The sequence below is a fragment of the Schistocerca gregaria genome, chromosome 9 (assembly GCF_023897955.1).
Source record: "Schistocerca gregaria isolate iqSchGreg1 chromosome 9, iqSchGreg1.2, whole genome shotgun sequence".
Lineage (NCBI taxonomy): Eukaryota > Metazoa > Arthropoda > Insecta > Orthoptera > Acrididae > Schistocerca > Schistocerca gregaria.
In genome coordinates this window covers 145,196,544-145,222,364 of record NC_064928.1, presented here as the reverse complement: position 1 = coordinate 145,222,364, position 25,821 = coordinate 145,196,544, and the positions used below count along the sequence as shown (strand labels likewise).

The window sequence follows — 25,821 nt, the reverse complement described above, 5'->3', positions numbered from 1 at the left end:
TTCGTTTTATTTCCATTCCCGTTTTTCCCACAAAACCGATCATTTTTTAGCAGCTTCCCACAGGTTTACACGTTATTATTTCTTCATCAAACAATTGTTAGCCTCATTATCATAACCTGCCAGTACATAACCAGTTCTTTGAATACATTTACACACATATTCTTCGAGATTTTATTCGAAAATTTTTTTCGAATTTTATTTTTTCGCAAATTATTGTTTCGAAACTTTTTTCGAAAAAATTTTTTTGTTGAAATTTTTTTGAATTTCTCGAAATTTTCTTGAATTTCCCCACCCTTTAACGTGATCTGGAGACAACATAACTACCCAACCTTTGCACCCATTGTTGTTCACCAACCTAAGTTCAGCACATGATCAACATAGCTCATCTCAAACCAACACTTTTTCGACTTTTTTCACACCTTTATCTCTCCCTATATAAATCTCTCTTTACTTTCACTTTAACCTCATATTACCCTTTCCACCTACCAATACCATGTCAACCTCACAACATCCCTACAACGACCCCATTAAATTTTATTTACATTCCCTCCGCAAACATGCCTTCACCCTAGCCAGATTACGCTCCCATATTTTATTTACTCAGGCTTGTCTGACATTTGGCATTACTCCCAAAGGCCTCACACTTAAAGTTCCCATCTCTGGCTGCAATCCTTCTTTCCATCAGTCCTTATACCAGTTCCAAACAGCACAATCCATAGCCCTCACCCGCCTAATCCTTCAGCTATACATCGACTCGGCCAATGAACACACCCGTCAGCTCCTATCCCAAATCAAAGTCCTCAATCTTTCCTCTCCCACATCCACACCGGCTGTACATAGCATCCTCCTACAGGCCAACCGCAAATTAGAACAACATGCCACCCTCCACCTCAAAAAACTATCCAATCTCCTGGTTTCCCACCTCCGGAAAGGCAACTCACTCACCCTCCACAACCTTTCCAACAAACCTCAACCTCCTCTCATTGCACACAGACCCAGTCTCTCCCATCTACTCAATCTCCCTCTTCCAGCTCCACTCCCCCCAACACCTCAAAATTCTAGTCAACACAATCTGGAACCACAACACCCCAATTCAGTAGTTAACCTTTCCTCCAAACCCCTCTCCCAATCCGAAACCTCTGTCCTATCCAAAGGCCTCACCTTCAGCCCCACTCCCAGGTTCAACCAAACTGCCCTTGTCAAGGATTTACTGTCCTACACTCGTAGTATCTGCTGGAAATATCACTTTGCCACGAAGAAAAACAATCCTGATCCCACTCCTAATGATCCAACTCCCCAAGACACTATCCAAATTGAACCCTGCCTGCAACAGTTCCGTCCTCCATCACAGCGGGACCCACCTCCTCTTCCTCAAAATCACCCTCTCCAAACCTTCCAGGAATTTCTCACTTCCAGCCTTGCCTCTCAATCTTTCTTGAAAAACCTTAATCCTACTCCCAACATCACCACAGCCGAATCCCAGGCTATCCGTGATCTGAAAGCTGACCGATCCATCATCATTCTTCCGGCTGACAAGGGTTCCACAACTGTGGTACTTGATCGTCGAGAGTATGTGCCTGAGGGACTGCGTCAGCTTTCAGACAACTCTACATACAAAGTTTGCCGAAGTAATCCCATTCCTGATGTCCAGGCGGAGCTTCAAGGAATCCTCAGAACCTTAGGCCCCCTACAAAACCTTTCACCTGACTCCATCAAACTCCTCACCCCACCGTCACCTCGCACTCCTACCTTCTACCTACTTCCTAAAATTCACAAACCCAAACATCCTGGCCGCCCCATTGTAGCTGGTTACCAAGCCCCCACAGAACGTATCTCTGCCTATGTAGATCAACACCTTCAACCCATTACATGCAGTCTCCCATCCTTCATCAAAGACACCAACCACTTTCTCGAACGCCTGGAATCCGTACCCAGTCTGTTACCCCCAGAAACCATCCTGGTAACCATTGATGCCACTTCCCTATACACAAATATCCCGCACGTCCAGGGCCTCGCTGCAATGGAGCACTTCCTTTCACGCCGATCACCTGCCACCCTACCTAAAACCTCTTTCCTCGTCACCTTAGCCAGCTTCATCCTGACCCACAACTTCTTCACTTTTGAAGGCCAGACATACCAACAATTAAAGGGAACAGCCATGGGTACCAGGATGGCCCCCTCGTATGCCAACCTATTTATGGGTCGCTTAGAGGAAGCCTTCTTGGTTACCCAAGCCTGCCAACCCAAAGTTTTGTACAGATTTATTGATGACATCTTCATGATCTGGACTCACAGTGAAGAACAACTCCAGAATTTCCTCTCCAACCTCAACTCCTTTGGTTCCATCAGATTCACCTGGTCCTACTCCAAATCCCATGCCACTTTCCTAGATGTTGACCTCCATCAGTCCAATGGCCAGCTGCACACATCCATCCACATCAAACCCACCAACAAGCAACAGTACCTCCATTATGACAGCTGCCACTCATTCCATATCAAACGGTCCCTTCCCTACAGCCTAGGCCTTCGTGGCAAACGAATCTGCTCCAGTCCTGAATCCCTCGACCATTACACCAACAACCTGAAAACAGCTTTCGCATCCCGCAACTACCCTCCCAACCTGGTACAGAAGCAGATAACCAGAGCCACTTCCTCATCCCCTCAAACCCAGAACCTCTCACAGAAGAACCCCAAAAGTGCCCCACTTGTAACAGAATACTTCCTGGGACTGGATCAGACCTTGAATGTGGCTCTCCAGCAGGGATACGACTTCCTAAAATCCTGCCCCGAAATGAGATCCATCCTTCATGAAATCCTCCCCACTCCACCAAGAGTGTCTTTCCGCCGTCCACCTAACCTTCGTAACCTCTTGGTTCATCTCTATGAAATCCCCAAACCACCTCCCCTACCCTCTGGCTCCTACCCTTGCAACCGCCCCCGGTGTAAAACCTGTCCTATGCACCCTCCCACCACCACCTACTCCAGTCCTGTAACCCGGAAGGTGTACACGATCAAAGGGAGAGCCACATGTGAAAGCACCCACGTGATTTACCAACTGACCTGCCTGCACTGTGATGCTTTCTATGTGGGAATGACCAGCAACAAACTGTCCATTCGCATGAATGGACACAGGCAGACAGTGTTTGTTGGTAATGAGGATCACCCTGTGGCTAAACATGCCTTGATGCACGGCCAGCACATCTTGGCACAGTGTTACACCGTCCGAGTTATCTGGATACTTCCCACCAACACCAACCTATCCAAACTCCGGAGATGGGAACTCGCCCTTCAGTATATCCTCTCTTCTCGATACCCGCCAGGCCTCAACCTCCGCTAATTTCAAGTTGCCGCCGCTCATACCTCACCTGTCTTTCAACAACTTCTTTGCCTCTGTACTTCCGCCTCGACTGACATCTCTGCCCTTAACTCTTTGCCTTTTAATATGTCTGCTTGTGTCTGTGTATGTGCGGGTGGATGTGTGTGTGTGTGCAAGTGTACACCTGTCCTTTTTTTCCCCAAGGGAAGTCTTTCCGCTCCCGGGATTGGAATGACTCCTTACCCTCTCCCTTAAAACCCACATCCTTTCATTTTTCCCTCTCCTTCCTTCCTTCCTGACGAAGCAACTGCCAGTTGCGAAAGCTCGTAATTCTGTGTGTGTGTTTGTGTGTTTTGTTCATGTGCCTGTCTGCCGGCGCTTTCCCGCTTGGTAAGTCTTGGAATCTTTGTTTTTAATATAAGTTACATTGACATACAGACATGTCTTCAGGTGCTTCACTTTTTTTGTCAGGCAGTGTATATGATTCTGTATCCTCATTAAAGTAACAGACAGAAAGAAGTCAGGCTGATGAAACTTGTCAAATACTTTGTACCTCTGAGCGTATGTGCTCCAAGCATCAGTGAATTGCATGGTTGCTTGTTCTCATTTGTTTATTTTTTCCATCCAGGAATTTTCATTACAATAGTAGTTTTCAAACTAAGTATTTTAGACTGTAGCAATTCTTCCTGAATATTTGAGTGTTTTCTTTTCCATTTCTCACTCTTCAACATATTTTCCCTAATTTTCCTTTTTGATTTGCTTTACATTCTTCACAGATTACAGTATGCTGTAGTAATCTCCTGTAGTGTGGGAATTTTGCAAGACAGCAGTGGTTCGTGGCTTAACTGCTCAACACAAGTTTCATTCACTGTTTAAATTTTTGTGTAACATGAATACCTGTTCCAAAAAGAATAGTACCCTTAAGGCTTGTGATGCCTTCACTATTTTTCATAATAAATGACATACTTATACAGTTATATGTTTTCTTGTAAAATAAACACAGTATTAGTGAATTACTGATGTAAGGAATATTATCATTATTATACTCGTATAGCATAACTCTAAAGCTGATGAAACATTTTAAAATACCATTGTAGGTAAATGGCTAAACATAACATAACAAATGATACAGTATGTAAAAGACATGTGGTGCTGGCAAGTTTGGGAAACCACTGACAGGGTGCCATTGTCAGTAGAACTGTCAATCACATTACATCACCTACCTTGACATGCTGCAATTTTGCCTCATACCACAACTTCAAAATGATAGCAGGCATTTTGTCCTTAAAAACGTGGTGCTGTTCTACATATGTGTATGAGATTGCCTGAGAGAGATGTTGCAATGTCACTGGATAGGCATTTTTGTGGCTACTGGCCTGACACTATTCTTGCGGCCACCACACTCGTTGGACCTGGCTACTTGCAATTTTTTGTTACAGAGCTACATCAAGGATAGCATTCATGTTCCACCTTTCCCAAAGAACCTCAAAATTTTGCTACACCACATTGTTACCTTCATTCCTGATATTCTGTGTCAGGTAAGCATAGATTTTGACTACCAATTAGATATGTGCCAGGTGACATAGGGTGGAGACATAGAACATTTCTAAACATTGGAAAAAAGCTTTGAAGGTTTGCCTTTCAGATATTGCACCATTCTTTACATTGTTCTTGTCAACTGCTCTGCACCAATTTCTTGAAAAGTTTCGTGGAATTTATACACCAAGAAGACGAAAGGCATGGGAGTCCTCCTAATATCATATTGGATCTACTTTTGCCTAGTGTAGTGCAGCAATTCAACATGGCATAGATTCAACAATTCATTGGAAGCTTCTATGGAGAAATACTGAGCCATGCTGCCTCTATAGCTGTCCATAACTGCAAAATTGTTGCCAATGCAGATCTGCACATGAACTGATCTCATGACTGTGTCCAATAAATGTTTTGTGAGATCTTGTTGGACAATCTGGGTTCCTAAATCATTCACTCAAATTATCCAGGTTATTCTTCAAACCAATTGAGAACAATTGTGCTCTGATGACAAATCCCATTGTCATTCATAAAATTAAAATCCATGAATGGCTGCAAATGGCTGTCAAATGTAACCATTTCCAGTCAATGATCAGCTCACATGAATCAGCAGACGCAGTCCATTCCATGCAAATATAGCCTGCATGATTATGGAGCCAGTACCAGCTTGCACAATGCCTTGTAGACAATTTCAGTCCGTGACTTCATGGACCCTGCACCATACTGGAACCCTACCATCAACTCTTACCATCTGAAATCAGGATTCATCTGACAAGGCCATGGTTTTCCAGTCATGTAGGGTCCAACCGATATTGTCACGGGCTCAGGGAACATGCCGCAGGCTACTTCATGCTGTTAGAAAAGGCACCTTATAGTGCTTTGAGAATTTTGGCATAAATTCTAGAACCACTCGGCCTTCCATCTTCTCGAACACACGGGCAACTTACAAGAAGTCAAGTATTTATGTGAGAAGTGATGGTTTGTTCTTTATGAAAGATTAAACATATTGACAGTGAACTAAAAGTGTTCAAGTGTGTTCTTATTTCATGAGTAAAGAGAGAGTCTTATATATTCCTTTCAGAGAAGATGTTTTTGTAGACTATCCAGAGAAGATCAGCTGTGCATACCATGTAAGTTGACACGTGTTGCAATCCACCTACACACATTCTTGTTGTCAAAATGTTAGAACCTGCATCAGTTGTCTGTTGCCATAGCCCATTAATGCCACATTTTGCCGCACTTTCCTAATGGGTATGTTTGTCTTACTTTCCACATTGTTTTCTGTGGTTATTTCATACAGTGTTGTTTGTCTGTTAGTACTCACAAGTCTGCGTAAATGCCACTGTTCTCGGACATTAAATAAAGGCTGTTTGTCACTGCGTTGTCTATGGTGGAAGATAATGCCTGAAATTTGGTATCCTCAGCACAATCTTAACACTGACAATCTCTGAATATTGAATTCCCAAAAAATTTCTTAAATGAAGTGTCTCGTGTTTAGCTTCAACTACTATTCCTTGTTCAAAATTCCCATTGTGCGGTCATAATCACATCAGAAACTATTTCACATTATTCAGCTGAGTAGAAATGACAGCTCAGCCAGTGAACTGCCCTTTTATATCTTATATACATGATACTACTGCCATCTGAATATGTGTATATTGCTATCCCATGACATTTGTCACCTTAGCATAATTACCTTGTATGCTAAAATTTAGCTGAAAATTAAGCATGGCATGGTGCCTTCATATGATAGCAAAATGTCAGTTATTGAATGTGACAGGATAACAACTGTAAACATGATGGAAATTTCCAAGTGTAGTAAAGAGTAACTGCTGCAGTGAAATATAAACATTCATCATTATATACATTGTAACTCAAATCTTTTGGAGGACACATTACTTCCTGCATATTTTTCTTAATGACCTTCATCTCATTTGAGATACTGTCAGTACTAAGCCAATTTTTTTGTAGTGTCTTCTTGGGTCCCCCCCCCCCCCCCTCCCCTCCCCTGGAGCTGGGGATGTCACAGATATACGGATATGAGAAGGTGATTGTAAGGTACCAAAACTTGCAGCAGTGTACTGGAAAAATGGAATGTTCTCGAAGGATGTGTGTCCAGAATAGGCATCAAGGACCTGGGATTCTGAGTACATCTATAGAAATATTGACGATGAGTGGATACCATTTTATTTGTTTCACTGGAAGGGTTCTTAAACTTCTGTCTTGTTGTTATTGACACTAATTGCACATTGATGTAGATCCCTCATAGAGCTACTTTTCTCACACTGAGAAGCTTTTGTCAAATAAGTGTTTGTGCCTTGGGAATTGATGTAATTTTACACATGTCCTGTTGTTCTGCAGTCACTGATTTTCATTATTTTTCGGCAAGAGGGCATCCTCTATTGATCTCAGTTGTCTTGTTGGTCTGGTGATGATCACCTATTATGTATGAACCTATTGTATGTTTTCTCCTATATATCTCTATTTGTTGATATTGTTATTTCAAAATATATATCGAAAATATTAAAAAAGGGTGGTTAAAGTGGCTAAGGGAAAAAGTGGCTGAGGTGACAACTCGCGATAAGTGGGAAATCCAGGTTTGAATCCCAGTCTGGTATGAATCTTGATGTGTCACAAACAGCTGATGTGAATGAATAGTCGCAGTACATGAAACTATATTCATGGGGAAAAAATCACAACACCATAAAATAATCAATGTAGAGTAACAAAATTTCGGGAATACATTCATCTAGATAAGATATTTCAAGTGATTAACAATGCAAGATAACAGGTTAGTGTAAGCACAAAATAAGCCATTGCAAATGTGAAAGGCCTGTACTGTAATAACCCGAGAATCCTCCAGAATGTTAGTGGAAGCATGCAGATGTGCATCCATTGTTTCATTGTTTTGTACAGGTGCCAAGTGGCAGTACGTAGTATGGATTACCATGCCTGTTGCATTGGTTGGTCAATACAGAATGGTTAATGCTGCTTGTGGATGATGCTGGAGCTGTCATCTGATGATACTGCATATGTGCTCGAGTGGAGACAGAATTGGTGATCGAGCAGGCTGAGACAACACGCCGACACTCTGTGGAGCATGTTGGTTCATAACAGCAGTATGTGGCCATGTGTTATCCTGGTTAGAAGACACCAACTGGAATGCTGTTCATGAATGGCAGCACAACAGGTTGAATAGCCAGACTGACAAACAAATTTTCAGTCAGGATGAGTGGGATAACGACAGAGCGCTCCTGCTGTCATACAAAATCTCACAGTAGACGGTAACTCCAGGTGTAGATCCAGTTTGTTCAGCAGATATGTTTAAGGCATGTGAGACTTTGATGACAATGAAAAAACATGAAATGGGAGATGTTTGAAGTTGAATGCTATCTCATAAAAGCCTACCTACAATGTTTCAAGAACCAGTGTTAGTGAGGAATCTAAAAATATACTAAAATGTTCTGTGTTTTGATCGCATGGGTACCACAAAGACAAGAGTAGACTAATTACATTCCATACATGAGTAGAAAGGGGATACAATGGGAAATAACATTTGCCATACACTTCACAGTAATAGGCAGAGTGTGCATGTTCATGTCAATGTAGAAGTTCTTGGGTTATTTAAGCTTGCATCAGTCCATTTAAAATTTTAATATTTGTCCTGTCATACATTCTTCACATTACTCTTACAAAATACTGTAAAAGACCCTTAGCGAGAAAGACCTGAAAAATAATTTGGTTCTTTTACCTTTCCTCATGTTTATATCCAGTCTCAAAAGTTGCTGTAATATGCATACAAAAAGTATTCATATGTATCTTCCTGACAATAAAATGATATAGGCAAACCTCACACAAAAAGTACTCTGTGTTATATACATTGTAACTAGCAGGTAATTATTATAAAATGGTTGCATTAGTATGTTTTGTGTTAACCCCATTTTTCAGGAGTTGGAAATTGCTGTAGAGATATCATTAAAATGTTTGGCTTGTAAGTGAGATTCAACACATCTGCAAATTATCAGTGCAATGGATTGGGCCTGGAACACACACATGGTGAGGGGAATGATAGACAACCACTGAAATTGCATTGGACAGCAGTATGATGCATATTTTGTTGGATATTCAAAGATATGTGAACCAAGTACTGCAACTGATTCCAAAGGAACTCTTTAGGTATTTGCAATAACTTTATGAATGGTTCTCAAAGTTTATTGCTGTCAATGGAGATTACTTTGAAGGCAAACATGTGCATTTTGATTGTATCACCTATTATTTATACATGTAGTGAATATTTCAGCTGGATGTAGGGATTTGTATTTTTCTAGTTTCATTGCAGGTTGAGTCATCAACAAACTTGTGTTTTCAAGTCATCATTGTAAGTATTTAATGGCAGTTATTTCTTATATTTTTGTATGTTCAACAAATTTATAGGAAACCATATTACTAGATATTTGTGTGTAATATTTAAACATTAATTAGAGATGAGCTCTAAAAACTGAATTCCTCAAAGCAAGTGACTCTCTTGTTCATTTATTACTTTTTTACAATGTAGGTACATGCAAGTATGAATTGCTTATATAAAATAGACATGTTTCATAGAGAATTACATTTTTGGTCTTGCGTAAATACATTTACTAATCTAAATATTTAGTCAAAAAGTTGTTATTTTTTAAGCTTGATCCAGTCACATTTTCTTTGAAGATTCTTTTCCATATTTCAAGACACCAAATTTTGCTCCATCCATGTACCCACTGCATAATAGACGACACTATCCATCAAGTTTTTGAAGTACTTTGTCAATTCTGGCAAATGATTCCTGGAAAAAAACAAAAAAAAAATTAAAATGTGTGTAGCACTAATGTTAAACTTAAAGACTTTTGTTTCCTTTTTCTCTCTTTATATAATGAAAAAATCAACACATCTGATCACTTTAACCCATTTCTGAACACAAATTCCATTAGACTTATTTGCTATTATCTTCTATGAATACCTACATACTGCTACTCCTGTCTATTGTAGCAAAAAAATATTGTCAGTACTACATATTAGGCTTAAAAAACTAAAGAACATTATAAATATTTGTTATCAGGAAAGACCCAACAAAATTATTTTACATATTATCCTTGATTATTACTTGTTTTCCAGGTCATGAGGGTTTTCCATCAACAAGATATGAATACCGCATGTGTTGGAATAAAACCATAAAAAACTCAGGCTGTGTACCAGATATTTTCCAGAAAAGCATAATCATCAGCAGATGCTTATCATACTCATCTCCTAAAGTTCATACAGTTTTCAGAGCCAGCTGGTACATATTTTTCTGATACATTTTGTGTGCTACATGAGGCATTTTGTTATCTTCAAAAAGGACAAAATAACACAAGCTGTGACCTGCAAGTTCTGATCTGCAGTTGATATATCTTGAATAACTGTCTAGGGATCAGCCTTGCCATATGTAACATATACATATACTCTTTTTTTCTTCACATTACTTTGTTCATAGCACTTTTAATTACTATGTGGTGTGTGACGTCAATCCTCTTTTAAATCCTGCTGCTAGCAGAAAATTCTCTGTTGTAGAAAATTCTCTGTTTCTGAAAGCCTCAAATTTCAACACCTTTCTTCATAGAATTGGCTCCTCCTAGCCCCTACACAAGATGCTTGCCTGGATTGTCATCATTCAACTATATCTACAAAAAGGAATACATTGTGATTCATGGAATATGAAGGTTAAGTATTCTGTGCTTGGCACAGTATCTTCCCACAGACTGGCATGTACAATACTTGTGTAGACGACAGTAATACAATGCTAGATCAACTTTGACCATCAGGCATAATTGGCAATAAGGCCAAAGGGTTTTGGCATTCTTGCCACTTTCACAACTGAAACTTGCACTGCGATTTTCATCAAAATTCCTCATTTCAGCAACAGGGCTCCATAAGGCATGTAGAATGAAATAATCTGAAATGTATGTATTTTATAAGATTTAGAAAGGTTTGTAGGAATTAGGTTGTGTGCAATTTCTTTTTGTATTATTTCTTTTCCTATCATCTCTTCTGTGACTGCTGCAGTGTCGTTATGTGAGATCTGTTCAAAGAACCATGGAACATTCATAATTTCATGCCAATTATGTGTTGAAGCAAAATGCAGTTGGCAATCCTGCACATACCTGTGTTTAATGTGCAGTTGCTAGAAGTTTTATTGTTGTATGTTTGTTTGTTATTTTTCAGTGCTGAAACGAGTAGAACATTGTGTTGCACAGCTAGCAAATTTCGAGATGGCAGAGTTAGAGGAGCAATGCATCTACATTAAATTTTGTGTAAAACTCAAGTAAACGTTTACAGAGACATACCAAATGATGAAGGAAGCCAACAGTGATGAGTGCTTAAGCTGTAATTATTGCTATGAATGGTTCACAAGTTTTAAAAATGCCTGGATACGTTTCTGTCAGGTATGTCAAAGAAACTGTGCATTCCAATCAAAGACTGATTGTCTGAGAGATTGCAGAAGAATATAATATTTCAGTTGGATCATGTCATGAAATCCTGACCACCATCTTGGGATGCATCATCTTACCACCAAGTTTGTCCCGGGGCTTATGAGTCAAAATCAAAATGACCTACACCTGGCAGTCAGTGAAGAGCTTTTGGATTGCGCAAATGAAAATGAGATGTTCCACATGAGAATCTTAACTGAGGACCTGGCCCTGTAGATTTTTTTTATTTCCAAAGTTGAAAGCCCCATTGAAAAGATGATTTGTCAACAACAGACAAAATAAAAGAAAATTCACAGATGACACTTTGTGTGATCCAGTAAGAGATGTACCGCTACTGCTTCCAGAAGTGGCATAGGCGTTGGGAGTGGTGTATCAATTGTGGAGGAGAGTATTTCAAAGCAGGCCATGTATAATAAATAAAAGGTAAGTGCAGAAAAATTTTGTGGACAAAGTTCCTGAATTTTTCGAACAGACATCATATATTTAAACAGCACACTGCTTTGTGTAATGTTGTTGCATACCTGTCTCTGATATGCAGTTACCATTTAACTCCTACTGTTTGTACAATATCTATTTATCAGTCTGTAGACAGTTTTTAAGCTGCATAAAGTATTGTCTCCAGTTACATATACATAATATGTTGGTATCTGTTTAAGTACAGGTAGCATAGGCAAGTACATTATTGCATAAACACTGATAGAGGGAAAGACACATTTTGTTTGAACACCAGTTAAGTTGTCAGTAATCACATCATATCTCCTTAGCCACAGAAAGCTTTTGAAAGTCAGGAACGACGACACTCACTGCACATACGCCTTAAGTTCAAGAAAGATAATACACTGTTCCTGTGTTTATAAAACTGCTTGTCATTCAAGCACATTCTGCCTTTTGTTATACTGTTAAGGTCTTCTGAATCAGTTGCTGTGTACGAACATCTGGTTTTAATGTGCACAAAATGGGTGTTTTGCATTGCAGTACTATCGTGGATTAGTAGCATAGACTTCAGCGTTCCTGAAAGAAATTGCAGTGTTTGTGATACATATAGTGCTTTGCAAAATGTAGGTGTTTGGAGAAATGCAAGGCATGCATTTCATGTATGATGAGACACTGGTAAATCACATGAAGCTTGACACCTATACTGCACTCAGAACAGAAACAGGCATCAACCATCGCCTTGCATATTTCAATCCTTTTACCATTTTACCATTTTGGGAGATGGGTCCCTTACATCCAGTGCATTTTGTGGACCACCAACAGGGTGCTCAGAGAGTTGATATGGAAGAGGAGGCAATTGCACATGTGGAAGAAAAGCCATTAGTAAATACATGTACCACCACTCATTTCATGGATACATCTCAAAATAATGTGTACCATTTCCTACATGACAACAAGTTACACCCCTATTATGAATAGTGAGTCCAGGGTTTTATGTGTGAAGGATTTATGAGAGAGATCAGTTTTGTGAATACATTATGAGAAAGGGGCCAATTTTCTACGTAACATACTGTTCACATACAGTTTACTAGAGAGCGTTTCTTTAACTGTCTTAACTGACCCATCTTTTTCAAACTTGGGCTGACATTACCTGTAATTGTGTGATTAGACCAGACCACCATGTTTGAATGGCGTGAGGTATAAGGTCTCCATTGAACAACTTCCTCCACAGCTATTAGAGGCTGTACTACTTAATGTCTGTCATCAGGTGTGGATGCAAGTAGAAGGAACATCTGCATCCTTTTCTCTGCAAGTATGTGACAAATTCAATGGCACATACCCTTCACAGAAGTGGAGATTCAATGGCATGGCAAACTTGCTCTCCTAATCTGACGTTTATTTTCTTTTTATTGGGGGGGGGGGGGGGGGGAGCATTTCAAAAGCCTCATTTACAGAAAACCATTCATGGTGAAGAAACACTTTTTGCTACCAGAATGCTTGCAGTATATAATGCGATATAGCCAAGGTGTGGCATACTTGATAAAGCATGCCAGAATTTTCTACAAAGATATTATGCTTGTTTCAATGTGATGGTTGACATTTTCATCACCCTCTGTAGTGTACAGCAATGTTGAGCAAACAGTACATTATCTTTACTGAACATAAGGTGTGTGTGCATTGATTGCTCCTGTTTTTCCTACAATGAAAAACTTTCACAGGCTCAGAATGCAGAGTTGTTGTCTTTCAACTCTTCCATCAGCTCCTCCAGTTTGTATGTAATCTTTTGAATTACTTTGTATTTGTCATAATTTCTATACACATTCTCTTAGGAAGAATGGAGAAAGAAGCTATTTATTTAGAACTAAATTAATAATAATGAATTTACAAATTCATCAACAGTAAAGAAAGCCAGAATTCTATTGCCTTTCTGAACTTACTAATTTTCAGTTGTCTGATCTGACTTGGTAACATGGACACTGGCAACTGATTACCAACAAAAGAAACTTTCCTGTTTACTGTCAAAATTTTGATGCAACCATAACAAGCATTAGTAAGAAGCCAGCCTCTAAAACATAAGATATGGGTTGCAACACTTATGTCAATATGTCATACTCCTAGAATTTATAAATGGGTAGAGATTACTTCACTGTGAAATGGAACTTGTATGTGTGTGTTCAGATTTCTATTTTTATAACTAGTCCACTTCTCACAGGTGTTGTGCATACTAAGAAAACAGTCAAATCAGTCCTTACCTCATAGCCTTTAGCCATCATCCCCTTTATCAAGCAGCCAACAGTCATGGGACCACACTCACAGTAGCCATTGCATCCAGTAACTGGAACAATAAGTGGTAAGGTGTTACTTAATGTCTTTCACACTGAGAAAAGTACTGAGGAATAAAATGTGTCAGTTTGTATGACATAGGATGCAGCAAACAATTTTCATTGGTCTTTTGATTTGTTGGCAACTCCCCACATGGGTCCGATATAAGCTAATGCCTTTACTTTTCCTTTATTATTGAACAACATATTACTTATGGTTAAAAAAAAACCCAGTCAGGCTCTTGCTTGACCTTTCTTCACAGTTAATGCTCCTTCTAAAATGTTTATAAACAAATGGTTGAGGTGTAGTATGTATCCACACCAACCACACCACCATTATTTCATTTTTGTCTTGAATGTTCTTGTCTCATCATATCTTGCTGGTTGTTGCTTTGTGTTCGCATGTGTTGGTGGTGGTGGTGGTGGTGGTGGTGGTGGTGGTGGTGGTGGTGGTGGGGAGGGGGGGAGGGAGTAATGGGGGTTAAAATTGCAGAGGGAGACCAACGCAGGTTGAGAGGGATGATATAAGTTGGGCAATAGATATGGAAACATGATGAGGCTTGCGCAACATGGACGGTTATGGAGAGCTGTAACAAATAGCTTTTGGTCACAGAGCAGCATCAACAGCAGCAGCATCAACAGCAGCAGCAGCAGCAACAGCAGCAGCAGCAGCAACAACAACAACAACAAAACATTATAAAATAAAATTGTACAAACTGCAACTTTGTTGAAGTGATGGCTGTGACTAATGAGTCACAAAGTACAACTTTATTTTACAAGAAATTATGTGTTTGAAACCTTACCTGTTTTGCCACAGTCATCTGCAACTGCCAAAGCAGCACTCTTTTCATCAGGCTTGTCCTTAAGGTGTTCACAGTTGTTTATCATTTGTTTAGTGCTAGCAGCATCATACTGTCCATCTGCAGAGAGCTGTTGTGGCAGAGAAACGATGTGAGTCAAGGAAGACATATGACGCCAGATAGCAATGGTGAGGAAATTTGTTACAATTTATACAGAAGGGATAAAACTTGTGAATTTAGTCATATGTGGTCAAACAGGACGCTGTGGAATGCACATGATGCATCTTCAGCAGTCATACTGGGCATTTCAAATTCAGTGTAATGAACAGTGATTCATTTGTCTTGTAACATAAACTTATTATCATCTGATCATGGTACACTAAACACATCAAAAAATATATTTTTCCTGAAAATAGTCATTTCTTTAACATAAGATTGATGACTAGTGCTGACATGCTTAAACTATATAGACCATTCTTCATGAACTCTTTCACTGAGTAGTAATATTTCTGAATCAGAGTATCATGTACATTCTCACACAATAGACCTATCATCATGTTGAGAATGTCTTTATGTTTTAGAATGCTGATAATTTCTATTTCCACATGTAGGGCTGTCTGTGCATGTAATTTTAATCAACAGACCGGAAGCATAAAGTAATCTTTATTCCTTGTGTTGTGGGAATGTCAAAATATTCTTTTCCATTAGGAATAATTCTCATTTACCATATACAAATATTAATATCTCACAAATGAATAGGGAGGGATGTGAAATGTTGCAGGTTTTTTTAATAATTGATGATATGATTAAATTCTGATGTGAAGAACACAATTCTGACAACTTTTTTCCATAGTTTCAGTATAACTGGTATTTTACTAGGATGTCCCCCAACTGATTAGTATCTAGGATAATATGTAGAATGCAATTATTATAAATGTCACTCTTGATCATCTTAATTTCTTCTAAATACCAGATAATATATAGTTATATGCAGGCTGAAACCAACACCACACATGAAAAAATGTAAGAAAAGAATAAACTATTTTCATAATTTAATAGCTTCAGAAATCACAATATTGATTACTATTTGTCGTAATGGAGGTCTTCCAGTCCAGTGCAAAATAAGTTAGAGAAGTTACATTACGTTCTACACAGTGTCCCAGGAGAAATGTTCATTTCTGGGAATTCTGTAAATCGCCAAATATAACAATTTTTGTGGACTTAAATGAAATACTAAAAGTTTGAAGATGATAAAATATATTTCTCCACAATTCACATTTAAGGTCAACAATAATATCTGTACTTACAAATTTCATATCCAGTGTCATACAGCCAAGAAAGCACTGAAAGAGAAAATGATGTACATTAGTTACAACAGTTTTCTAAAGTTCATTTTGCATCCATCAGTTACATATCTATTGAATTAAGTGTGAAAGATGAAAATTAATGGCCCCAAGGTTTGGAAAGATGACTCTGGGTGGGGGCATGTGTGCTGATCCCATGCCTCCCCCTACCAAATAACTGCTGCTGACAGTGAGTGATATACTGGCCAGTTAATATCATGTGGTCCTTTTTAAATGTGTCACAATGTTCAGTTTAGTATGAATGGATTACTGATTTGTTTTGTTATTTGTTGCTATAGCACAAATGGAATGAAACTATAAGTGTTACGAACACATATGTGACAAAATGGCAATTATTAACTGTAGGCCCATTGTTTTATCACCCATGCCCTACAAATAGATGAAGAAGTTGGCTGCTGCATTGTCTGTGGTGAAAGATAATGCCTGAAATCTGGTATCCTCGGCACAACCTTGACACTGGCAATCTCAGAATACTGAATTTCCTAAACGTTTCTGAGATAAAATGTGTTGTGTGTTACTCCAACTACTATTCCATGTTCAAAATCTGTTGATTCCCATTGTGTGACCATAATCACATCAGAAACTGTTTCACATTAATGAGCAGAGTAGAAATGATAGCTCCACCTGCGCACTGCCCTTTTATATCTTATATAAATGATACTACTGCCATCTCAAAATGTGCATGCTGCTATCCCATGACATTTGTCGCCTTAACGTACTTACCTTGTATGTTAAAATGTAGTTGAAAATGAAGCATATGGTGCCTTAATATGATAGCAAAAGATCAGTGATTGAATATGACAGAATGAGAACTGTAAACATGAAGAAGATTTCCAAGTGTAATAAAGGGTAACTGGTACAGTTAAACATAACCTTTCATCATTGTATACATTGTAACACACATCATTTGGAGAACCCTTTACATCATGAATTTTTTTAATGACCTTCAAAGCACATTCAATACAGTAAATAGAATCTGTTTACCTTCTCTTCACTGGTGAAGGGTTGTCTGTTAGCCTTGATTCCATCCAAACTGTCTGTAACACACAGCAATAATTATAATATTAGTTAATGAACAATTTCTTGATACTCAATAGTTCACATTTTATCTTTATATGATTCAAGTTACATTTTGGACTGAAAGTTTCAGTTCTACAATCAACTGTGAATATAGCAAACCGGAGAAATCAAATGCTTTGTAACACTCCTTACTTAAGTCAGTCTTGCTGAAGCATGCAGATATTTTTTGCATTCAGGCTAATTAAAAATAAAAATAAAATTGCATGATTTAATACTCAGTCTTTGCCAAATTAAGTATGGGAGCTTTGTTGTTTAATGTTATTCGGATGTAACTGATTTACTAGGATTTTTTTGTTTACAAGAACTGTAAAATATTCAAAGATAAGTTGGTTCTAGATGGGGGCAGTTGGAAACCTCATAAAGATAGTGATTCAACCTTCAAAAAGTGTGCTATGATTCATAATTTCATTTGCTATTTAACATTTTAGAAACAGTTGTCAAAGTAACAAAATATGTTAATGGCTTCACAAATATTCTTGCACATCACAAATTATGCTATTCCAAAAGATATGGGCTACATGAGGAGAAAATTGGTTGTGGAAGGAGCCAACTAATCATGAGCCTTATGTAAAAGCCTAAATTGGAGTGTCCTAACTCAGTGTGAACTACATAATATGAGAGTGCTGAGCTTAACTTGAAGAGTGTTAAGTCATTTCTTACTAAGTAGAGTATCGGGCTGGATGTTCAACAACAGTGAAAATATTTTGTTGTTGGCACAGAAGATGTATTCTTGCCCATATAAATTTTAAAATGCGTAGTCACATCAGAAGGATGTGCCTAACAAGTTTCAGTGACTAATCTTAGCCTTTCTATCTTGCTAAATGCAAATCTGTATATGGGCACATAAATAATTCAAAATTTGAAGTTCAGTTTCTGTCCTTGCATAGAGTTTTTGAAGTTCTAAATCTACAATAGTTTGAAAGAATTACAAGAATCTTCTAATTTTGCACTCAGGTATTCAACTGCTCACTATGGAATATGCTTTGCAGTTGTTTTCATTTAATTTTCTCCATAGTAGTGGAACCACAAACTGAGTTGTTTGATCAGCAGCATACAAATTACACAAAATTATATTCTTAATTAATTGTTAAAATGTCACCACTTCACATCTACAGCATACTATACTTGATGGTACTATTATTTTCATTACATTTTGTAATTTTATTTGCTGTATTATTAGATGCTCTTAGCATGTTAGCCTACAGTTTTGTCTTGCTTAATCACAAGCACTCTAGTGGATGGATTAAGCTTTCACAGCAGTCTTCAATTTAACAGTTTGGTTTTCTTTAAACCCCACTCATCTCACAAGTGATGTAAGTACAACTATTTGTCCTAACAAATACATTCTCATCATCAACTTCATCAATTGGGTTTGTGTCATTGTTCTATCTTAATTTGCTCCAGGTGGATACCCACAAATATTGAATTGTTGTAGCTAACTGATATCAGTGCCTATGCAGTGATGGTGTAATCAAATAATCAAGATACATTGCATTACACTTGATTTATGCTGTATGCCAGTTGCCAGTATTTGTATCAAGTTTTGATAATCTCCAGTGTTTTATTTACTTCACAGCCATTTTCTAGTCATGCTAAAAGCACCTACCCATGCACAACTGTGATATCTGCAGATATCCGCTGCAAGCAACTGAATATACCTCTGAGGTCACATATACACGGTATGTCATAGATACTAATGGTACTATCACACAGCACTGAGGCACTGATATTGCTGCTTCCATAGTTGATGATTTATTTAGATTAACAAAAATGTACACATAATGACTAAACATATATCATGTACCTGATCACTGATTGATAACTACGTATGAATAGTGACCTCCATTAGTTAAGATTTGTCAATTCTCACACACATGTGTTTTTTGAGCTCGATTTTATTCAGGATTCCAGTGCACCATATTATCTCCTACTCTTTTGGCTACAAAACCCTATTTTTCAATACAAGCTCTGTTTAATGCTATGGGATAATGCCACCTTACTGTGAGGACCTGTATGGCCGCATGAGTACCAGTCTACTGGCTGACCTCGGAACCAATATCCTCCTACTTCAGTAACCTTCCCATCATCACCCATGTACTGTTTCATGCAGAGTGCGCCCTTCACTGGGCAGTTCCACATACACAGTTCTTAGCTGCTCTATATGGTCTTCTGTAAGGCAGTGAGGAACCCATAGGGGACACACTTTTGAGTACCCCTACTGGTGGACAAGTGTTTCAGCACTACCAACAGAGAGGTCCAGTTGAGCAGCAAGGTGTTTGGTTGTGATACATCCAGCACCTAGGCTGAGAATGCTCCTACATTCCAACAACACAGCTGTGTACTACCGGCCAGCACATGGGAGACCAGATAGGTCCCACAACCTTGTTGTGCTGATAACAGGTGTCACTGTACTTTTGTTCACTGACATGTATGCATATACATTCTACAAGCCCCTATGAATATCTGTGATGCTCTAGCTCTCCGCCAAAAGAAACTCAATGACAGCTCTCTAGAGCTTGTAACACAACTCCATTACAGATGCCATTTTGACGGCTATTTGTAGCACTGGTACCAATCGCAACTTCATGAATCTACAGGGATAGAAGCGGAAATGTTCCACATGTCCCACAAGAAATTTCAGATCTTTTCAATCGAAATTGGCAGAGAAAAGAGATGGATTGCATTACTTACTGAACGCCCCTATATAATCACTACCAGTGTAACTTACCTAGGTTTTCAGATGCCTTGCACTTTTCTACAGCTTGTTTCAGCTTCGCAGGGTCTGCCTGTAACAGAAAATACAGAGATTATTTGAGTCTTGGGTCAATATTGCAGCAGAGGACTTAAAACTACTTTTTGAGTCCATGCTAGGTCGAGTTACTGCACGACGCAGGGCAAAAGGAGGTCTGACACGATATTGGGAGGTGTCCCATTACTTCTGTTACTTCAGTATATACTAAACACAGTAACATTAAAATTAATAATTTGTGTCTATGTCAACTAATAAAACTGGGCAAGAATATTGTCAGTTCTTTCAAGCTTTTTTGCCATTTATGACTTAAGCACACTGGACAATTAAAGTCGCGTGAAATAGTATGATTATGTGAGTTCTGTTAGACATTTCAGTTTGGTGACACAGCAGGCACCACTGTTTATGTTATAACATGTGTAAATGTCAAATTGGTTCAAATGGCTCTGAGCACTATGGGACTCAACTGCTGTGGTCATTAGTCCCCTAGAACTTAGAACTACTTAAACCTAACTAACCTAAGGACATCACACACATCCATGACCGAGGCATGATTCGAACCTGCGACTGTAGGAGTCGCACGGTTCCGGACTGCGCGCCTAGAACCGCGAGACTACAGCGGCCGGCTGGGTAAATGGCATATTCCGATGGAGGTACCATCATCAGTCGCAACTGGGCACGGAAATAATTCAGTGGCGAAAGTTGATAATTTGTGTCAGGCCGAGACTCGAACTTGGGTTTGCTGCTTTACACTAGTAGTCACCTTAAGCCGCTTCAGCTACCTGAATAGTCTTCCAAAACTCAGGGTAGGCCTATCTTGCGTTATTCCAATGACATCTGCAATTGCCCTCTTAAGAGCTTCCAAGATCCTTGGTCTAACTTTATAAACCTCTGATCTAAGGTATTCCCAAAGAAAAAAGATCACAGGGGCTCCAATCTGGACAGCTGGGGGGGGGGGGGGGGCGGCACAAAACATCCCCTCATAAGAAGATGAGGCGGCTGGGACACTGTTCTTGCTGAATTTGGCATGAATGATGGCCAGGGGGAGCTGTGGCACCATCCTGTTGAAATGAAAAGGCTTCTGTGCCATATTCTTCACCATACTCTTCCATTACGGAGAGTAAAAATTTCTTCAGCCCCTAACAATGCAGTAGCAAATAGAGTTCACAGTAACAGTTGCACTTGGAGATTCAGAAAAGTAAGGAAGGCAGGCCCAATAATGTCTATGGAGGATACAGTGCACCAAACTGTCATTTTGGGCTTTACGGACGTCTTTGGTGAAGTTCATGACGATTTTCAGTCGGTCAGTAGCAAAATGTTTGCTTATTTACTTCATTGCTAGACCACAGAATAGTGTTTGGTTTTACAGATGCTAAGATTGCACTGTAAGCATCTATATCTTTCACCCAGTCTGCTGGACTAAGTTCTTTTGCAATCATGGACTTGTAGAGATGTAAGCGAATGTCAGAGTGTAAAATTCGCCTTACTGTTCTGGACGATATTCCAAGAGTAGCAGCATGTTTCCACGCAGAGTGCGATAGAGACTGTTCGATGGACACTCACACTGCCACGATGTTTTCAGGTGTCCTCACACTTTTAGGTCCGCCAGGTGGCTTTCTAGGAAGTGCATATTCTGACACTAGTAATCCATTTCCTAATGATTTTAGCATCAGGAACCCCAGCATGTCGATTTAAACCAAACCACCTACGAAAAGCCCTCTGAGTCACCACGACACTATCATTGTTTTTTAAAAACGTTTCTATGACAAATCCTCGATGCTCACCAAACCACGGTCCGCCCTCGTAGCTGAGTGGTCAGCGTGACAGACTGTCAGTCCTAAGGGCCCAGGTTCGATTCCCGGCTGGGTCGGTGATTTTCTCCGCTCAGGGACTGGGTGTTGTGTTGTCCTAATCATCATCATTTCATCCCCATCGACGCGCAAGTCGCCGAAGTGGCGTCAAATCGAAAGACCTGCACCAGGCGAACGGTATACCCAATGGGAGGCCCTAGCCACACGACATTTCCATTTTACCAAACCACGACACGGTGACTACTGAAAATGGCGTCGTTCTCCCCTCCTAACGCCACTACTCCCACTCCGATACTGCACCTGCGCGCGCTTCAGTGATTGAAACTAGCTAGTCCATTCTGCCCCACTCTGTACTAAGTATGTATTACGGGGCGTAAAGCAGGAAATCCGGGTTCGAGCCCCCAATCTGGTGGAAGTTTTCAAGGGTCGGCATTGAATTATTTCAGTACCGAATTGGGGTTGACGTCGGTATCTCGCTCGATATATTTCACTGACATTCGGTGAAATACGTTTAATCACTCTAGCTCACACAGTTCCTCCTCCTCGAATACAGTTCCGTACAGTTATGAAGGTTGCTCCTCGCATACAGTTCCCTAAGGTTATGAAGTTTAATACTGCAGCGATTATCCACACATTTATCCAGCAGCAACGCTGCCCACCTCCATGCGGTTTATTTGTATAGGCGTACATGAACGACACTTCTATACGGGCACGACTGAAGAACCGAGTGTCCAGTAGTGTTCAAAACCTGAAACGAGGCAGCTATCGTACCACGGGCGTAAAATTATCGTAAATGGGTCAAATCTAACCAAAATTGTCGGGCTTAGCAGCATAATGAATATAGTACATAATAATGGGCGTTTATACTTACATTATATCTCTTGACCAAAATATAATATTGTTTTCGAATCAACAGAAATTTTTTAGAATAGAGATTAAGGTTTTACGGATGAGATGTAAAACTGTTCCATGAAAAGTTGTGCTATGACCCCTTCGTTAAGATCCGTCACATATACAGGGTGTTTCAAAAATGACCGGTATATTTGAAACGGCAATACAAACTAAACGAGCAGCGATAGAAATACACCGTTTGTTGCAATATGCTTGGGAAAACAGTACATTTTCAGGCAGACAAACTTTCGAAATTACAGTAGTTACAATTGTCAACAACAGATGGCGCTGCGGTCTGGGAAACTCTATAGTACGATATTTTCCAGATATCCACCATGCGTAGCAATAATATGGCGTAGTCTCTGAACGAAATTGCCCGAAACCTTCGACAACGTGCCTGGCGGTATGGCTTCACATGCAGATGAGATGTACTGCTTCAGCTGTTCAATTGTTTCTGGATTCTGGCAGTACACCTGGTCTTTCAAGTGTCCCCACAGAAAGAAGTCACAGGGGTTCATGTCTGGCGAATAGGGAGGCCAGTCCACGCCGCCTCCTGTATGTTTCGGATAGCCCAAAGCAATCACACAATCATCGAAATATTCATTCAGGAAATTCAAGACGTCAGCCATGCGATGTGGCCGGGCACCATCTTGCATAAACCACGAGGTGTTTGCAGTGTCGTCTAAGGCAGTTTGTACCGCCACAAATTCACGAAGAATGTCCAGATAGCGTGATGCAGTAATCGTTTCGGATCTGAAAAATGGGCCATTGATTCCTTTGGACGAAATGGCGGCCCAGACCAGTACTTTTTGAGGATGCAGGGACGATGGGACTGCAACATGGGACTTTTCGGTTCCCCATATGCGCCAGTTCTGTTTATTGACGAAGCCGTCCAGGTAAAAATAAGCTTCGTCAGTAAACCAAATGCTGCCCACATGCATATCGCCGTCATCAATCCTGTGCACTATATCGTTAGCAAATGTCTCTCGTGCAGCAATGGTAGCGGCACTGTGGGGTTGCCGCATTTGAATTTTGTATGGATAGAGGTGTAAATTCTGGCACATGAGAAGATACATGGACGTTGGCTTCATTTGGACCGCAGCTGCAACACGGTGAACGGAAACCCGAGGCCGCTGTTGGATCACCTGCTGCACTAGCTGCGCGTTGCCCTCTGTGGTTGCCGTACGCGGTCGCCCTACCTTTCCAGCACGTTCATCCGTCACGTTCCCAGTCCGTTGAAATTTTTCAAACAGATCCTTTATTGTATCGCTTTTCGGTCCTTTGGTTACATTAAACCTCCGTTGAAAACTTTGTCTTGTTGCAACAACACTGTGTTCTAGGCGGTGGAATTCCAACACCAGAAAAATCCTCTGTTCTAAGGAATAAACCATGTTGTCCACAGCACACTTGCATATTGTGAACAGCACACGCTTACAGCAGAAAGACGACGTACAGAATGGCGCACCCACAGACTGCGTTGTCTTCTATATCTTTCACATCACTTGCAACGCCATCTGTTGTTGAAAATTGTAACTACTGTAATTTCTATAGTTTGTCCGCCTGAAAATGTACTGTTGTCCCAAGCATATTGCAACAAACGGTGTATTTCTATCGCTGCTCGTTTAGTTTTTATTGCCGTTTCAAATATACCGGTCATTTTTGAAACACCCTGTAGGTTCCATCCAGAACACACTGCGTCTACTCTCTTCTTTCTCCCATTGCGGCCAATGCCAGCTACAAAATAGTTCCGCGAACGAACTAATTTTTGTCTAACTTGCTACTAAAAGTAGCTATGTATTTGTAGACGATCATCTGGATAATGCGTTTTCATCTAAGCCTTAGCAGTTGATGGATGCGACAAATATAAGTTGTGACCTCTTTACCTATGGTTTTTGATTACAGCGAATGAGACAATTTGAAACGGTAAACCATATGCTGGCGAGAGGAGAAGGAGAGAAGAATTTGCTTTTTACTGATCTTTCTATGCAACTGTTTTTAATATTTATTTTTGAGCCATGCATCTCTGAATTTCTGCTGACGGTGTTTATTGCTAATTTTGGCAGTTTTTCTTGGGGGTAATTCATTCCGCTGACTGTCGCTGTCTTCGCACAAGGAGTTCATATTTCTTTCTACAAAGAAAATTCATAGAGATAACGATCTATGTGTAATACGTAGCCGAACAACTAACATATTTGAGAGATACACTTACTTATCAATGCAAAAGCAATCACTCGTCCAGTCACATAGTCGTTGCCTCAGAATATCCCTTCCGTTAATGAGTATGTGAAACTTCGACATCATTAATCACGTGATCATACCGCCATCTTCAAACACGTTTAAGGGAACTGTTAACACTCCAGTAGAAAATATGCGAGCGCGAATATCAACAATCAATTATAGAACTCTAACAACGTCATTATATTCTTGCTCAGTGATCGATAGACGTTCACTGCCACTGAGATGATTAAAGCGACAAGTTTATTTACGAAAGTATCAAGCCAGTAGGGCTGTGAGAAAAAATCATTCTTTGTTATTTAATTGTTCTCGATCACAATAAGAGTATTTGGGGATGTACGAAGGTGCCACAGCTCCATTTGACCCAGAATTACAGCAAAATATCTAACACGTAAGTAAGGTGTATGGTCAATTGTGTTACACGAGGCACTTGTGCAATGCAGCTAATGACCTGTGGTAGTGCATACGTTTGTTTCACGAAGTTGAACACATTATAGCCGTCTGTAGACACTACACCTCCCGTAACATTGTTACTGAGCCACGGAAGACATTCACTTGAAATATATTTTCCTTACACAGCAGACCGCGCGAATCAAAACAGCAGCAGCGCAGGTATTTGCTGGAGAGGCAAGTAAATTACGTTTTCCTACCTCTAGCTTTATTGCGTATTAAAGGCTTCGGCCTGTAGACATAGATAAGAAGTGCACGCCCAGGAGAACTCACAGTTTCTTTCTTTCCTTTTTCCCCCCATTCAGCAGCTTGTCCACCTCTTCTATGCCTGTACCTTTG

General features: G+C 39.8%; 1 protein-coding gene across 1 annotated transcript in view; it reads right to left on the bottom strand.

Annotated features, from left to right (window-relative positions):
• Positions 1-9,349: 9,349 nt before the first annotated feature.
• Positions 9,350-25,821, bottom strand: part of LOC126291716 (uncharacterized) — a 31,452-nt gene continuing 14,980 nt past the window's right edge. The window contains exons 2-7 of the mRNA XM_049985372.1: positions 20,075-20,132; positions 17,251-17,303; positions 16,210-16,245; positions 14,906-15,032; positions 14,034-14,116; positions 9,350-9,665 (exon numbers count right to left, since the gene is read on the bottom strand). Coding sequence (XP_049841329.1) covers positions 9,618-9,665; positions 14,034-14,116; positions 14,906-15,032; positions 16,210-16,245; positions 17,251-17,303; positions 20,075-20,132 — 405 coding nt within the window. The 3' untranslated portion in view covers positions 9,350-9,617. The remainder of the gene's footprint in view (positions 9,666-14,033; positions 14,117-14,905; positions 15,033-16,209; positions 16,246-17,250; positions 17,304-20,074; positions 20,133-25,821) is intronic.